General features: G+C 43.7%; 1 protein-coding gene across 1 annotated transcript in view; it reads left to right on the forward strand.

The window, feature by feature from the left end:
• The window catches only part of ASIC4 (acid sensing ion channel subunit family member 4), a 98644-nt gene extending 81358 nt beyond the window's left edge, over positions 1 to 17286 (forward strand). The window contains exons 9-10 of the mRNA XM_032231564.1: positions 709 to 813; positions 15370 to 17286. Of these exons, the coding sequence (XP_032087455.1) occupies positions 709 to 813; positions 15370 to 15489 (225 nt within the window). The 3' untranslated portion in view covers positions 15490 to 17286. The remainder of the gene's footprint in view (positions 1 to 708; positions 814 to 15369) is intronic.
• Positions 17287 to 17660: the final 374 nt, after the last annotated feature.

Here is a 17660-nt window from a genome sequence, read left to right on the forward strand (position 1 = left end):
GCAACATTCAGTGAACCTTAAAATATATTCAATAAAAAGTAGAGGAGGGGCATTTTTTTCCACTCTTCAAACAAAAGAGGCTTGCTGGCAATATTCCCCACTATCCATGTCCTCAGATTGCCAGCTGAACAGTGAGGAATACAATCAGAAGCCCCAAGCCTTTGATGAAGGACCCCAGAGGCTTTCAAAATTGACCCATAAATTGTACCTTTACAGTGGAGAAATTACTAAGTGATGGGTAGTAATTTTACCAACTGGCACCTCTGATTGCAATGGCCTAGATGCCCGAACAATCAATCAATCAATTAATAAATCACTCATACAGTCTTACATTTTAAAAATAGAGACCTCTTTTATTCCTAGTCCTCGGCACATCAGAAAGCAGCCTGTAGCCTTCCAAAGTTCGGTACCTCTGCTTTGCAACTTTGGGGGGCCTTTGACTGAAACACCCCATTGGCCCACATTGTGAGCCTGATGGGCAATGTAAAACTAGAGAAAGGAATTTATTTGTTTATTTTATTTTAATTTTATTGTTGTTTTATATTTGCTTCCTATCTTATATCAACAACTCTGGATGGCTTACAACGTAAAAAACATTGGAAAACCATTGAAAACCATCAAGGGTTACAGTTATTTCCTGCCATGCAGCCATCTCAGAAGACAAAAGCCCTGCTCTTGTCCTTTCTCCTGTCTTTTGCTGTGCTCCAGGTGATCCGTGACAAGGTGGCCCATGGCCTACGGCGCCCCAAACCTGCCCTGAAGAAGCCTTCGGGAAGTATTGCGACTCTGGGACTGGAGGAAATCAAGGAGCAGGTACAACATTGGGGTCTTCCTCTCCCAAACTCACTCCTGCAGTTGCCAGAGAATTTAAGTAAGAAGGGGGCTTAACTGGAAGCAAGAAAAATGTCATTCAGATGAACCTGAAGCTCTGAACATAGTCAATTAAAGGTAAAATAAGAGGGGGGAGGGGGGGAGTGAGAGACACCACCCGCTTCTGTATTTATTAGAGTGACAGGCCAATTTTAAGAGAATTTTGAAGGATTTTGTGGACCAAATGCAGCAAGCTGAGTGATTGTAGATATAATGGATTTATTTATCTATATTTATTTTAGTCTATTTATTTTTTATCTAGACTTTATTCCACAATGTTACAGTTTCTGTATATCTAAGCAGTGTGTATCTCATATCTCGGCAGCTGTTTGCAAATTATCTATCAGCTTCCCCCAGCCTGGAGATCTCTAGATATGTTAATTCTACAACTGCCAAAATTCCCAGATCTGTTGGGGGCTGCAGCCATGGTCCTTTGCAAGATTCCCCCCCCACACACTAAAATCATGGGTGTGATAGTAAATTGTGTCACTCACATGTATCATTACAACGCACTGGGCCATTTTCCTTGTATGTGTACAGTTGGATATGTAGCTATACCATTTTTGTTATAAATTTCTAATGTTCTAGAATATCCCATATTCTAGATTCCAAAATGAAGTTGCCTTAGACTGAATTAGACTCCTGTCCATTTTGCTTAATGTTGTCTATTTATTTACATATTTGTATCCTGTCCTTATTCTTTTTACAAATAACTCAAGGCAGTGAACATGTCCAATACACTTTCTTCCACCTATTTTTTCCCACAACAACAAATCTATGAGACGGGTGAAATGCTACCAGTTTGCACCGGTTCGCGTGCACAATCAGTGGGGACAATTGTCGTTGGTTCTGCGAACCGATAGTAAAAAAAAAAAGTTTGCGAGGCTGAGCCACGCGATTGTCGGAAGCTTTTTTTTTTTTACTTTTCAAAGCATTTTTTCACTATCTATTCGCTTGAACCGGTAGTGAAAAAATGCTTTAAAAAGTGGGGGGGAAAGGTTCCCATGATCTCATGGCATAGCTGATTTTTTTTTTCACTTTTTAAAGCATTTGGGCGAATAGGTAGTAAAAAATGGTTTAATTTTTTTAAAGTGGGCCACGCCCACCCAGTCACATGACCCCCACCAAGCCATGCCCAGAGAACCAGTGGCAAAAAAAATACATTTCACCACTGCTCTGAGATGAGTTGGGCTAAGTGACAATGACTGGCCCAAAGACACCCAGTTGGCTTTCATGGCTAAGGCAGGACATGAACTCATGACCTCCTGCTTTCCATCCTGTTGCGTTAACTGTTAGACCAAACTGGCTCTATACTGACTGGAAGCAACTCTCCAAGGTTTTAGATTTGCCAGTTTTATCTAGAGATTTCTGGACATAAACCTGGGATCTTTGGCTTACAAAATAGGGCCCACCCTTGAGAGCCTCTCTATTCTTTTTGGGGGAAAAATGTAATTATTTCTAATGAGAAGCTACGGAATCTATGGAAAATGTCTTTTTGCATTGGGGACAAGTAGAAAGAAATAGATTTGGGCAGTGTCTGAAACCCAGTTGGCTTTTTGCATGATTAATCAGCCACAGTTTTCATTAGCTACCTTAATATGAAAACAACAAGAAGTCTTGATTGTATCAGGGTCCATTTCTAACGTTCTGGTGACATAGCAGATTGTACAGCCACTCCACCAAGATTTATAGAGCTTAAATATTTGATCATACTAATTCTACCCCTTCTTTTCCAAAAGGTAAACCTTAGGATCCAAGATCCTTACTGTAGTTTTCTACCTATGCCTCAAAAATCCTTAGGAATTGAAATCCAGGAAATTGTTCAAGATCTAAAGCAGTGCTTGATATTGGTCATGGACAGAATGACTTACAATGAATTGAGGTGCTCCTAATCAACCAGTAGGGAGATCAAGAAATTAAGACCCACTTTGAGTGCCATCTTGGAGAGCTGGGGATAAAAATAGAATGAATGCTACTATTTAGGTTTTCCTCTTTAGGTCAAACACAAGAGGCAAAGTACTCTAGAATTACGGCACTGTAGAGTTGGAAGGGGCCATTTAGGTGAACCTTCTGCTCAATTCAATAATCCAGATTGAAGGAAACCCCCCACCCACCCAATAGATGTTGTCTTCCCTTTGAACACAGCAAATGAAGGGAAGCCCAACACTTCTCAGGATAACTGCTTCCACTGCAAACGGATCATACCATTTTTAATAGCACTTTTGAAGACAAGTCATTGAGCTATGAATGGCCATTATGCCAGATAGCTTCAACACCAAAGCTTACTTTTTTTTATAAAAGAAGACCATCCAGAAAATAAGAAAATAGAAAATTTGCAATCTCAATCCTAAGTAAATACAGAGTCCAAATTACTCAGCTACTACAATTTAACTCCTTCTCCTAGTTTCATTTTTAAAAGCCCAACGGATCAGACCTAATCAATACCAGTTAAAGTACCCATCACTGCAGTCATAATACAATGGGACTCCTATGTAGGGCTGGTATCACCCACCATCTCCCAAATTCCAGATATGCAATGCCATATAGGAGCAATGATAATAGAGCAATGTTTTAAAGAATGCTTCACTCAAGTAAATTGTATTTAAGGAAAAGATGTTGCATTAGTAATGTTACAAATTCTGATCATGCCTTTTTTCCAGGGCGGATGTGTGTGTGTAGGTACAGTACTGCCCAATCACAGCAACAACAAAAGCTCAATTTCTGAATTGGTTTTTACCAGGCAGCAATCATTTCTCACCAGGGAAGATTAAAAAAAATCCTGTTCATTTGTTGCTTAAAAATCTCAAAAACCAAGAATAACCTTTTCTTATAAAATTGGCAGATGACACATGGTGTATTTGGGGTTACACTGAGCTTCTAGAAAGGCTAAATACTTCCTCTTCTTTTAATGAATCTGAATTTATGCTTAGTGAGTGTAGAATGCACCTCTTATAAACACCAACAACTACAACTCTTACACATATATTTTGTTTCCAGAACATGCACTGTTTGCTTTTATCTGTAAGTTGAATGCGGCATATATATCTGTGAGTGGGAAGAAAGAGGAGGAAACAATTCAGCTGTGATGGATCATTGATTAAGTATTCTTTGGAACCCCTGCAGATAACATTTTGCTAAGTAAAAAAGATTTTACTGTTTATAAAACAAGTGAACTCCTGGAGGGAAGATCTTCTTAAGTTAGACTATGTCATATTCAGGAAATTTAATGCAGCTAAACAGGTAAAATACCTCTTCTGGAGCTAGCAGAAAAGATTCGCAATAATGCCTATAATATAGGAGGCTGAAAAACTGTGAGAATCTAAATTGTTATATGATATAACAGCAGACCTACTTTCAAGAGAATTTGAGAGCTGATGAAGATATCCATCCAAACTCATAACAGTAAATATAGGAAGAGGCATGTACTGTATATGGTATTGTACATTGAAAGGAATGTTCAGTGTACTATTGAACTACTATTAAAAAGAATATTTGCATTTTGAAGCAATTGGGAATTTTAGATGAAATGTGTCCTTCTGGAACAGCCAGGAATTTCACAGAGAGGGATAATTGAGAGCAATGGGCAAGCAATTGGTGCCTGGTTGAAAATCATCAGGAAGCCCTTTCTGATACTGGAAACTGATTTTGCCCTACCTCACCATCTCAACAGAGGTCTCCTGAAAACTTTCTTGACCAAAGATGCAGGTATCTGTTAAACAATGTAATCATGAGGAACTGGTTTATATAAGATAAAGAACCAGGATCTTCACAACCTTAAAAACAGAGACTTTGTCAAATTAGGCCAGACCAGGAAACCAATTTCACACCTTTTGAGTGGAACTATATTTATTGATGTAGTCTTTCCCTCTCTCTTATATCCTAGGAGGGGTTAAGGCCAAGCTAGTGTGAGTTTCTTCTTAATGTTTTCGTTGTTTCCAGGTTTAAAACATGTTCTTGTATCTCTTCATAACTTCCCTAATAAGATTATCTAACAGTCCCCTCCCCCCTTGACCTCATTGTCCTTAAAAAAAGGGTCAGTGAAGATTTTGAATATGCTTTCAAGATCTCTTAATATGTCCTAGGACCGTGATGGCGAACCTATGGCATGCATGCCACAGGTGGCAGGCGGAGCCATTTGTTAGGGCACGCGAGGCATTGCCCTGTCAGCTCCAGCATGCATGTGCGTGCTGACCAACTGACTTCTGATTTCTTTTTCACCCGTTTTTCGCCCTCTGGAGGCTTTCCTGAAGCCTCCGGAGGGCGAAAAATAACTCAACGCACCAGGGGTGGGTTTCTCGCCCCGTTCCAACCGGTTTGGTTGGAACGGGGCCGGCCGCATCCTCGTGCACGCGCGCGGTGCACGCATGCGTACTAGCGTCTGTGCGATGCTCCAGCTGCTCGTGGAGGATCGCGCAGGTGCTGTATGCGTCCTGCGCATGCGTGGAAGTGCAGAACTCGTCAAAACCGGGTAAGGAACGCGGGCAGACGGGTGGGCCCTTTGCCGTTCCCGGAAGTTACTTACTTCCGGGTCGCCGACCAACTGGTTCGCAGGGACCGCCGCGAACCGGTTGAAACCCACCCCTGCAACGCACAGACCGGAAGTTCGGGAACAGACTTTGCGCATTGGACCATTTTTTTCGACCTCCAGAGGCCTCTGGGAAGCCTCCTGAAGGCTCTGGAGGGCGAAAAACAGCCCTACAGGCAACCTGGAAGTCTGGTTTGCCCCTAGGGCCACTTTTCACCCTCCAGAGGCTTCAGGAGGCTTCCCTGAAGGCTCCAGAGGGTGAAAAACGGCCTTGCGGGCAAACCAGAAGTCTGTTCCCGAACTTCCGGGTTGCCCATAGGGCCGTTTTTTTACCCTCCAGGGACTTCAGGGAAGCCTCCTGAAGCCTCCAGAGGGCCTCCAGGGGGGAGGCTGTTTTCGCCCTCCCCAGGCTCCTAGAAAGCCTCTGGAGCCTGGGGAGGGTGAAAAACAAGTACATGACACACCAAAAGTGGGGGGGAGGGCATGGGTTGTCACCTCCCTGCGCTCACCCCGCTTTTGGCAAGCGATGGGAAAAAGGTTAGCCATCACTGCCCTAGGATAATGAAGTCACATTTCTGAAGTCCCTGTTGCAGGTCTCTTTCTTGACTTTGGCTACCTGATGGGTTGATGGATGTAGATGTTAAACTCACATAGTCCTTGACCTATGACTGATCGCTCAGCGACCATTCAGAGTTACAATGAACCCCCACATTTAAGGTGCCCTGCCCTGCAGTCACATGACTGCAATTTACAATGGTTTTGCCAGAAACTAGCATTTACTGCTGGTTTCTGGCAAAACTGCCCCATGGTGAACAGTGGGTTCACTGAACAACTGCTGTGCTTGCTTAACAACAACTGCATTGACTGCATGATGGTGTTTGCTTTATGATCATAGCATTTGCTTAAAGAACTGCTGTAAAAAAAAACAAAATCATAAAATCAGGTCCAGTTGGTTGCTTGGTTTATGACTGCTTTATGATCGTCACAGCTTACTACCATAATTGCCAGGCTCAATTACAGTTGTAACTCAAGGACTCCTGTAGATTTCCCCGCAACAGTGGTTTTTGTAAAAGAAATGAAAATAGTCTGGAGAATAGCCAGTTGCAAAGAGGGAAGGGACAAAAGTAACTGAGCAAATCAATCTAATTTAAAAGAACAACTGTTCTAAAAAGTCAACTATCCAAAGCTGTCACTGGACAGCATCCTCATTATTCCACAGAGCTTTGGACTCAGAAGCTAAGGAAGGTTAAGCTGATGATACTAAAATACAGTTGGATTTTTGCTGCTGGACAGCTGGAAAAAGAACTGCAAGTGTTCATTGGCCTATGAAAAGACGGTTATTTGGATACAATCAGGTGCTGATAAAACTCCAACCTCATGCAAGAAAGAAGCTGATATGGCCATTGAGCAGCAGAAAAAGTGGGCTGGGGATGCATAAAATCTAAGTGGAGCTTATGTTTGCCACGTTCCCAAAATGTGGTGTCTGAAAGCAGAACTGAAAGGTTAGCCTGTGTTTATCGTGGCCGGAGGCCATTCTTCAGAGCTATGAGCACAACCCTATGCAGTTTTCTACAGAGTTCTTGATTGTGAGAATCGGGACAAGGTTTCTAGAATAAGTTTTCCTGTGTTTCTGTAATGCACCTCGACTCATAAATACAAATGCAGTCTTGGCAGGCCTCTGTTATTCTGTTTTGCAAATGATGTATTCAGTCAATGGGATCCTCCTCCTTGTCAGGGATCAAGATAAGCATTTGGAAAAGAGGGCAGAGATTATTGGGGTCAATTGAAGCAGGCCTTGAAATTGAGGGAGCTAGATTGAAAACTGCACAAAGGCATAATACATTATCCTGAACAAAATGTTTTGCCTGTAGAACAGTGAGAATGAGTCTTGTGCTTTGTTTCTAAAAATGGGGAGCTTCGTAACTGAATGCTGTTCCAATTCTACAGTAATCTGTTTCAATTTTTTTTGAATAATTGTGTATTTCTATTCCCAGAACAATTTGTATGAAGTCAAAAGCAAACACACGGGATGAGTATAAAAAGGATGGTACACCTTTCCCCAAAATGGCAGCGTGAATTCATGTCTGCCTGTTTTTGCAGACCTAAAGTGTTATTCCGGCTGCCCCCGTGCTAATATATTGAAGAAGCATTTTGGAAATGAGAGAATTGGTACAGCTTTTGTGGATTGTTCAGAGACTTATTTTCCTGTGAACCATAGCAGACACTTACTAAAAGGAGAAAAATATTCAAGATCCATAAGATGGTTTGGCTAATGGCCTCATTACCACTATTGGCACTTTTCCCACTGAGCTAAATGGAAAGAGAAATAGATGGCACAGAAAGAAGGAGAGAATATCAGGGTCAGTCCACTGAGTTAACTACCAAGGCTTTCTAATAGTTTTGTTCTTGTTTCCAGAGAAATTCCTTATGTTCTGGTAACCTCAGCATTTTCTCACGGAACTAAATGTTTCAGAATTTTTGGAGCAGGAAGGGATATTCTTACAAAGTATTGTACGTATAATAAAGTGTTCCTAATACCATTAGTATATGATCTCCATTTTGTGACCTCCCCCCCCCCCAATGAAATGAAGATAGCTGCTGGAAATTAAATCAGCCATACATTCAGCTCTACTGATTATTTGGTCTTTCTGAAAACTCCACTGAGCAGCTCCTTCTTGCTCAAAGCACAGATTCTAAAACCAAGGAAAAATGATCAACAGCCTAAGAAGTATTTTTTTTAAAAAAGACGCAGTCATAATATCAGAGACTGCTGCTACAGAAACACTCTTAAGATTCCATTTCTGGCTTTGCAGAGCATTACATTCCCGCCTGTTCCGTCCAACCCAAACAAAGAAGATTAATGTGGAGCCAAATTGCCTCTGCTGTGTCATTAACGGGACCCCAAGTCCAACATAGAAAAGCAGTTGTTTGTATCCATTTGATAGGGTTGCCCCACCATCCATCCAGTGCAGAGAAACATATTGTCAAGTTTGCCGGGAGGAGCCTGATCGTTTTTGGTTTAGATGTGAATGGATGTTTCAAATACTGGGATCCAGTGCAGTGGCTGAAAAACAGAAAACAGAGATCCGAGTAGTAGGAAGATTGTGTAGAAGAGGCTTCTCAAGACTGATGGCTACCTACTATTCCCTGTGAGAGCTATAATTGCTGTGACCGACAAGTGATAGCTGTAGAAGATTATGGATGAACTTGGACAGATGACCTAAAAATGTGATTTAGAAAGATGGCCTCTTAAGTTAATAGGTATATCTTATGATGAAATAAGGATGAAGAGTAGATCACGATTTTTCATTTAAGCTCCAACTTTCAGGCAAATTGTTGGCTCCTTCTGACCAGGCTGGCTATATTTGGTGAAATCTCAATTTTCTGGTGAGCCATAGGTCACCTAGATTTTAAGTTGAAGGCCAGTTTCATACTTTCCAACAAATTTTCTGAATCCAGGATTTTAATATACTGGCTTTTTTGACTTTGGCTCTCTTTGATACCAATTCTTGTTATGCTTATGTATTGCAATACTGTATGTAATATTGTAATATTATTGTATTACGACTGAGTCTCTCTCCATAGCAGCCTTTGTGCATAATTTCCCCATTTCTCATTCAACTCAATCTTCTTCTGTTCAACACAGTTCTGCTCCATTGTAAAATAGTCCAGTTCCATTTTCAGATGGAACCAGAATTTTCTTATCAAGGAAATACATTTTTATATTGCAGCATTTAATCCCAAACACATATGCACATCCACTCCTTCAATAAGAACTACCCATGCTGTTGCAAAGAGACAAGATGTAGTGTCTAGTTTTGTCTTCTTAAGACAACCATCCACAAATGAATGCTTTCATGGACAGCATCAGTTCCTGGGAAGTAGCTGCATGACTGTTCCAACCTAGGCTTCCCAAGAGCATGAAGCAAACTTGTTGTCCCAACAAAAAAAACCCTTTATTAATTTACTGTGAATTCTGCTCATTCACATCCAGAAAAGTCTTTCCAGGGAGGATTTACAGTCACAGATCTTATCTGGTGTAGAGAGCCGACAGGCCGATATTTGCAAAACTTGGCAAGGAGTCTCGAAGAGACACAAACCAAATTAATTGTCTCCTGAAAACTCCATTCCCCTTTCGCTCATCTTTTATTTTCTCTAGGAGGGGCCATTCATCATCCACCTCTGGCCTTACTCCTAAATCGACCCCTGTTCTTTAGCTGGTCACTTCATCTGGCAACTCTGTGCATGAACACACTGGGAACAGACTTCAGCTGTTCATCTGCCTCACTGATGTCGGATTCTAAAGGCAGCCAATAATTGGCATATGTCTCTCCCCCCGCCCCTCTGCCTCCGACACAGAGCCCTCATCAGAGCCTTCCTCAGACTCCAGGACTGGCCCATGTTCCTCTCCAACCTCTTACTGTCTGAATCTTCTGCCAGCTCTGCTGGCAGGCCCCAACAATGACCTGTCTATTCCCTGAAGGAGAACACATCAGGAAGGACCGGGAGATGATCAAAACAACATTTGGGCAAAGACTAGTATGACTCTGCACTTCCTCTGGCCCTGCCATTAGCCAAGCACTTTCAACTTCATCACTGATTTTCTCATTTTACAAAGACTCAGGAAGGCAGCAGCAGGGAGGAATTTCAGGACACCCCCCCCCCCAAAAAAAAAGGCAGCCGGGAGGAAAGACGGGATTTTATGCAAGCCTATTCTAGCCCTGCAAATCCTGGAGCTGGCTCTCTGTGTTTTGCATAAGGGAAGCAAGCCCTCCTGTGTTGCCCTGCTGGCCTATAATCTTAACGTGAACATGTTGGGGAATGAGTGGCATAGACCATATGCCTGCATGGTGTAAGCTGATCCACTGCTACATCCAATATCTCAAGAGTCTGATGTGCTATAAAGATAAAATACAGCCGGCAAAGGCATTTGAAGGCTCATCAAACGTGCCAAGTTTTAGCTGGCTCTGGAGCTGTCGGATGAGGAATATCTAATTAGCAGCTGACTTTACTTTAATTTCCTGCTGCTGCCAACATTTAAGTCAATAAAAAATGAGAAATCTTTGAATGCAACATGGTTGCAGTACGAGCTGTAAATAAAGCCACAGCTTGAAAAGTCCCCCAAATGAGCCCTCAGGCAGTGAAAAGCCCCCTGCCCCTCATTCCCCTGCCCACCATTGAATGAGTTACTTGGTTACCACTGGACCTCTGAACATGCCTCTGAAAAACCAGAAGGGGAAGGCAGTTCTCATTGTAGTGCAGTGGGGAGGGGGGGGAGAGAACAAGGAGCAAGAACAACATTTTCTATTGCACTGAAGGTGCTATGGATTTACGGGCTTAAACCTAGACCCAATTTCTTTGGAAGGAGTCCCTGTCCTTGGCTCAGTTCTAGACTTGAAAGCTGCAGCTGATGATGTAAATGCTGCCATTGTATGAGGTTCCTGGGGGAGCCTTACAATGAGATGGGTCTTCCCTTCTTTTTCCCCACACTCAGGTTGACTCCATGCAAGTCAGCCTTAAAGGGATAGGAATTTAGCCAGAGCTCTTTAATACTGTCCTACAATTGATTGTTTGGAGGATAACAGGACAACTCCCCAAAACATCTGGGCAAGATTTCAGATTTTTAACCATTGCTCTCTGTGTTTCTACGTTGGAGAAGGGATACCTGTTGTAGTAGCTATATAGTCCCTTATTTGTGTATTGTTTCAGCTTTGGTTTTCTATTTGGGATGTGCCCAGGTTTATACAAATCAAGACGACAGCCCAGAGCTCCAAGATAAAGCTTATACTTGATTTATGCACAGAAAGTCCTTTGTTCCCTCTCCCACATTTTTTGGCTTAAAATACAGAAGCTGTTTTGGGAGGCTGAATTTGGGCAGGTTCCAACTGGTGTAAGGGAGCATACAGCCAGGGGTGTTGGAGATCTGACAGTAAGGGCAGTTGGGAGGAAGGGAAAGCAAGGGAGCAAGGGCTGTGATGGTATTGGCTGGTTGTAATCTCCAAGCAAAAGTGCCGTTGTGTGTTATTGGGTCTGCAGTGACTTGCAACTCCAGGTATTTTTTTCCCTTTCTTTTAAACTTGTATGCAAGAAATTTCAACAATTTCTCCATTTCCCCAAAAGGGTGTGAGACCACAGATTTCTTATGAGAAAGCCCCTCCCCCCATTTTTCACCTCTCTTTTGCAGAGCAGGCTTTTTCCCCAATGCAAATGAAAAAGTCCTGTTCTTGATGGGGAATTTTCTTTCCTTCCCAGTTTCTCTCTCTCCTCCTCCTCTCTTCTCCTTCAGTTAGATCAGTGTTTCTCAACCTTGGCAACTTGAAGATGTCTGGACTTCAACTCCCAGAATTCCCCAGGCAGCAAATGCAGCAAATGCTGGCTGGGGAATTCTGGGAGTTGAAGTCCAGACATCTTCAAGTTGCCAAGGTTGAGAAACACTGAGTTAGATACATGTCAAGGGCTATCAAACAGAATGAAAACAGAGAAAAACATGGGGGATCCTGTGCCTGGCCATATCCCCATCAATGCTATGTTATACACACTTCCCCTGATTGCCCAACACTGGGACCCCAGAGGTTCTGAGTTGCCCCCTCAGCCTTTTGCAGACTAAACATGATGGAATAGCTCAGAGCAGAGTATATCAGACAGAGTAGATTTATGTTAGTGGGCAAAACCTCCAAGTCGGACGATGTCACAGATGCCTCCGATCAATACCTATCAATAGTAAGCAATCAAAATAAGCTCCAACCTGCCTGGCTGCATAGCCACAGCGCCACCTTGTGGTGCAGGTGGCACGTAAAGCAGCAACAGTTCTGTTTCTTATGTAAAGGGAAATAATGATGGTGATCCATTAAATGCCAGTGCAGCATATTTAAGAGCTAAGGTCACCTCATTCAAATCTACTGCTGGTCCTTCTCCTAATTCTCCAACTCCATCTCCAAAGTCCCTTTTTACATGAAGCTCTTTTACATGAGTGTGCAGGGAGACACAGGACATAGTACCAGTCCAGGGGTGGATTCACTTACTTTCTCTACTGGTTCGCAAATGTGGGCATTCTCCCTTGCTTTGCTTGTACACATGACCACCTGCACAGGTGCACCACCTTCTGCACAGGTGCAGAAGGTTGTGCATTACGTCAAGGCGTGTGCGCGAAGCCTCCTGCAGCAGCAACTACCAGTTCGCCCGAACCAGAGAGAACCGGCTGAATACCACCTCTGCACCAGTCCTAAGAGCCACTTGTCATATTCCTGAGATTTCAACAATGGATCTTCAAAGGCAAAGCTTTGGTGGAGGCTCTCCAAGCAGTTACTGCAGTTGTGAAGAACATCAGTTCTGCCTTCTCAAGTCCCATTCTCAAAAATGCAGCATAAGATGCTGGCACAAATCGTCTTTCTTTGTCGTCTCGATGGACTGTGTATATGCTTGTATTTCAATACTTTTTTGGGATGCCCTATAAGAAATGCATGATGTATTGGATCTTTGAAAAGTTAATTCTGTTTTTTCCCCTGTTTTACTTGGTAAAACTATTTCAGGCTGTCGTGTTTTAAAATCCACGAGAGCATTTTCTATTTTACCTGATCAGGATGATCAAGGACTGGAAACCCACCTGCATGGAGGGAGTATAAGGAATCTGGGCATGTTTAACTTGCAAAAGAGAAGATTAAGGAGTGGTATGATAATGGTCTATAAATATCTAAAAGCTGTCACATGCAAAAGAGAAATTTATTCTCGGTTGAAACTTAGAACAGGACGATAACCAATAAATTGAAATTAAAAGCAAAGAGACTTAAACTTAGGATCAGGAGGAGTTTACTGAATATCAATGCTGTAAAGCAGTGGAACTGTCTGCCTAGCAACCCCCTGACTGGAGGTTTGTAAGGAGACTGGATTGACATCTGCTGAGGCGACCCAGGGGATGTGGATAAGGTGCCAGCCAGTGGTGGGTTGCAGGTGGTATGCCCCAGTAGGGACGTACCGGAGACTTCCCAGAGCACCGGATACAGTGCTCTGGTACAGTGCTCCGTGTTATAGCCCAGCAACAGCCTGTGCTGCGTTCTAATTGGTCGGGCGAAGCACAGCCTGTGATTGGTGGTTGTAATGACAGTTAAATGACAGTTGGTACCTGAGAGTATAAATACTGTGACAGTTGTAACACATTCTGAATCGCTTGCAACCCACTAATAAACATCTTACTCTCTGATCCATGGCTCCTGCTTCTTTCCCTCACACACATATTTAAAACTCTGGAGGACCCACCCGCCCACCTGAGCTCCTTACTGGTCTTTTAAGTCTTCAGCGCTTCCGCACACAGCGCATACAGCACCTACGCGATGCACCGCTGAGCAGCTGGAGCATCGCGAAGGCTCACGGAGGAGCTAACATGCTTGCGCGTGTGCTGCGCATGTTCATATGGATGCCGCCGGACCTGTTCCAACAGTAGCAGTTGGAACGGGATCCGGAACCCAACACTGGGGCTGGCGTAGAAACAAGGAGATGGTGAGTTCTAGGCCTTCCCTTAGCATGAAAGCCGGCTGGGTGTCTTTATCAACCCAACCTTCCTCATAGGGTTGTTGTTGTGGGAAAAATAGGCAGGAGCAGTAGGTACGTTCATTGCCTTCAGTTCTATATATTTTTAAAATCAGATAAAAATCTAATAATAGGTGTCACGCACGCACACTTCTAAAAAATACATGAATTGTTCTTGAAGATAGGCAATACAAAAGGGGCCTCAGTAGTCCCACAAAGCACTTTAAAACTCTTAAGGCTTCATCTGTCCTCAAATTATAACAGTTGATGCAAGATCTCAACGACTTTCTGGTTTGAAAATCCACTAACCCTGAAATTACGATTTAATCAACATAAATTTTTCCCACTAACCTTACTTATACCTTCCCCTGAGTGCTTTCCTGATCTTCCTCATAAATTTTCTTTTCTTGGAAACAACCATCCCCTGTTTCAGAGTTCACGGGTTCTCTCGGAATTTGATGGTGTGAAACCTGCCAAAGTAAAGCTTTTCCCTGTGAGGCTATCATTTAATTTCGTTTGTTAAATCACACAGGGCATAGTATGTTCTCAACCATTTATAGTCAAACTAACTAGTAATTATATCTGGAATTTTAAACTCATTCAGGTGATGGAGTGTGGCATTTTTCCAAGCCTATATTCTTGCTCCATTGGGTCTCTCCCGTTCTTGCAGTTCCATTTTAAATCTTTGAGGGAAATGCAAATTTAACAGAAGTGGGAGAAGGAAGGTGGAACATAGAGGGATAATGAAGCATCACTGGAAATGATGAATGTTACTGGAGGTTGAGCAATGAGAAAATTGACCAAGCAAACTAATAAAAGAAAGTGGTATAGAGTGAAGGCCTATTTCCAAATCGGGGTGCCATTTAAGAGTGGCTATTTGTCACATGGATCATAACTCTAGCTTCTATCTAAAATCCATTGTCTCCTCCTCTATCATGTATCTCTCTGTCTGTCTGTCTGTCTGTCTGTCTGTCTGTCTCTCTCTCTCTCTCTCCCTACCTACCTACCTATCATTTACCTCTTTCTATCTATCATCTATTTATCATATTTAAGAACTGCCATCTCCCTCATATAGGGACTCTTGTGGTGTACAGTATTATTGAACTACAGCTTTCACTGTCCTTTACCATGTAAGGTCTAGGCTTGATCTGATGAAATTTGAGTTCAACAACATCTGGAAGATCATCATTGCTTATCTCTAGTGATGGGGTGTTATCACTTTACTCTTCATTGCTCTCTTTTCTGCCTTGTTCAGCAACATAGAAGAGGGGAAGCTTAATTTTGACACCTTGTGGGTTTTTAAAAAATAATTCTTTGTTACCCACATGTTTCTTAGAAAGGGTCACTTTGATAAAATCTGCCTGTATCTCTTGCAAGCTTCTCTAATATTGATCCTGGGATGAAGTTGTTGGGAAGATATGAACAAATGATGTTCTCTGTTTCTCTTGCCGAGCTCCTGTGAGACCTTGGGCCGTCACTCTGAGGGCGCCTACCCCACAGGCCTCCTGCCTAACCACCACCATCGCCACCACTATTCGCCCCAGGGGGTCTTTGAAGACTTTGCTTGCTAGTCCAACTCCTACATAGGGGAGAAGGGCTGCAAGAGTGGCTTTGGGCCCAGCACATTCCCCCTGTGATCATGGCCCTTCCTAGTCGACACCAGACCAACCTATGTCCTCCCACTCCCGAAGGCTTTTCAAAAGCATCTTACACTTTTCACCCTTCCCCACCACGCCCATCCCCACCTAACCCTGGCCCTTCTCTAAGAATCGGTGCCCTCCTCCGTACGAAGCACAGAGGTAGGCTGAACTGCCAAAGCCAGGGAGGCCTCCGTGCAGCTCCAGCGATTTTGGAATAAGCCCGGGGCAGTCGGGGCTCACCCTCAAAGTAGGAGGAAGGACACGGGGGAAATGGAGCATGCTGGGGGAGGGGGGGGTAGAGGTGTCTTCTCAAGAAAGAGAAGCCAAATTCTCCGAGGCCCCAGTCGGAAGGGACAAGACTGACCAGTCAATTGCTTTTACAGCCTCTGTAGCCGAACCTCCTCTGGCTGCAGGCTCCACTTGGGGGAAAACGTTTTCTTTGTAGCATTTCTCACTTGACCCTCCCTTTCTCTCCAGCATTCCTAGTCCTGTTTTTGCACCCATCCACCCCACCCCACCCTTTGCCCACATCCAGACATGCATTACCCTAGTCCGAACGTTACATGCACACAGAGGTGTCTCAGGGCAGAAATCAGGTTCTCTCTCTCTCTCTCAGTATCTGCTCTTTGGCAGTGCCACGTCCCGGTTGCTCACATATTGCTGCCCACACCGGGACTGTGTGTCCCACAACAGGGTTCAAGATCACAAATCCTGCTCTTTCGAGGGAGATCCAGGCTATTTGCCTTTACTGTACAGACTCTGGCCTGTTACCTCAACCCCCCACCCCCCTGCACCTTTCTTCCTCTTTCACAACTGTAAATGTGTAGATAAGTGTTTGGGGCCTATGGTTTTTAGCCAGCCAGCCAGCCAGTCCTCAGCTGCCCCCTGCTGGTGTCTCCAAGAACTGCTGGTGCTGTTAGGCACTTTAAGACATCAAAGCTCAGGTTCCCTCTAGGCCCAGCAGGAGGTGGCTGAACCCCTGAGTCTCCTCAGGGACTCCCTTCCCAGATGTACAGACTTCTCACCACCTCAACTGTCCTTCCTTCCTTCCTTCCATCTGTCCCCTTTCTCCAAAAGCATCCAGGGTTCAAGTAGCAACATCCCTGGAAGAAGGATCTCTGAAGGCCCCTTGTAACACAGGGAGGAGGGAGGAGCTCCACATCCCCTGTGATGCCAGTCTATGGGTTGGAAGCCCACAGGTTATTGATATACGGGATGGCTTCTCCTTTCAAAGTGTTGGAGAGGGGTGTGTGGCAATCCTTGCTTAAAGGTTCCAGTAGATCAAACCACCCAATCACTTCTGGGGCAAAAGATGCCAGCCGTGGCCCTCAGATCCCAAGCAGCAAACCAGGAAGATCCTTACACCATTGTAAAACACGTGCCCCATGCCTAGTCAAGTTGTCCCCCCACCCCGTACTAACAAGGCGTTTTCAGAAGGAAGGCAGCGCTTGCACAAGAATATGCTGGAAATCCTCCTCTGGCTCCAATCTCTAGTGAGAACCCAAGTGTCAAGGTATTTGAGAGGGAGCAGCCTAGGAAGCATAACATCCAAGCCATCCACCTGAAGAAGGGAACAGCCTTTGAGCGGCAGTGGGATGGGATGCGGACTGCCGACCAGCCTTGGATCTTCCTGGGAAAGATCCCTCCTCCCATACTTTAACTGAGCGCAAGTCGCTGTTTTACACATGTATAAATTTCTCCCAATAAAGAGGAACAGGTAGAACTCCAGATGTGTCTGTCGTCAGCTAATTGACTTAAGCTAATAATGGGAATGCTGCCTTTTGCAATTTCTTCCCCTTCTACTTCTTTTCTAATTTCTTCTTCTTTCTAATTTCTCCTGCAAAGCTGTCTTACCATTAGAACAGCTGCCATCTGTATTTCCAATTGATCTACTCCAACTTGAGAAACATAATTAAGGGCTGCCCTTATTAATAACTGCTGGTTTTTGGTACAGGCAACCAATGTTCCCTCTAATATATTTTTAGTGTGTGCGGAAAGTATAGTGTTGAGCAGCACATTTTCATGCCTGGGGCACCTGAATTTTTTTCACAGATGTTTCACAGAGCAATTGATTTATAGGATCTGGATTGGAATGGAGAAAA

Source organism: Thamnophis elegans, chromosome 1 (genome assembly GCF_009769535.1).
Source record: "Thamnophis elegans isolate rThaEle1 chromosome 1, rThaEle1.pri, whole genome shotgun sequence".
NCBI lineage: Eukaryota > Metazoa > Chordata > Lepidosauria > Squamata > Colubridae > Thamnophis > Thamnophis elegans.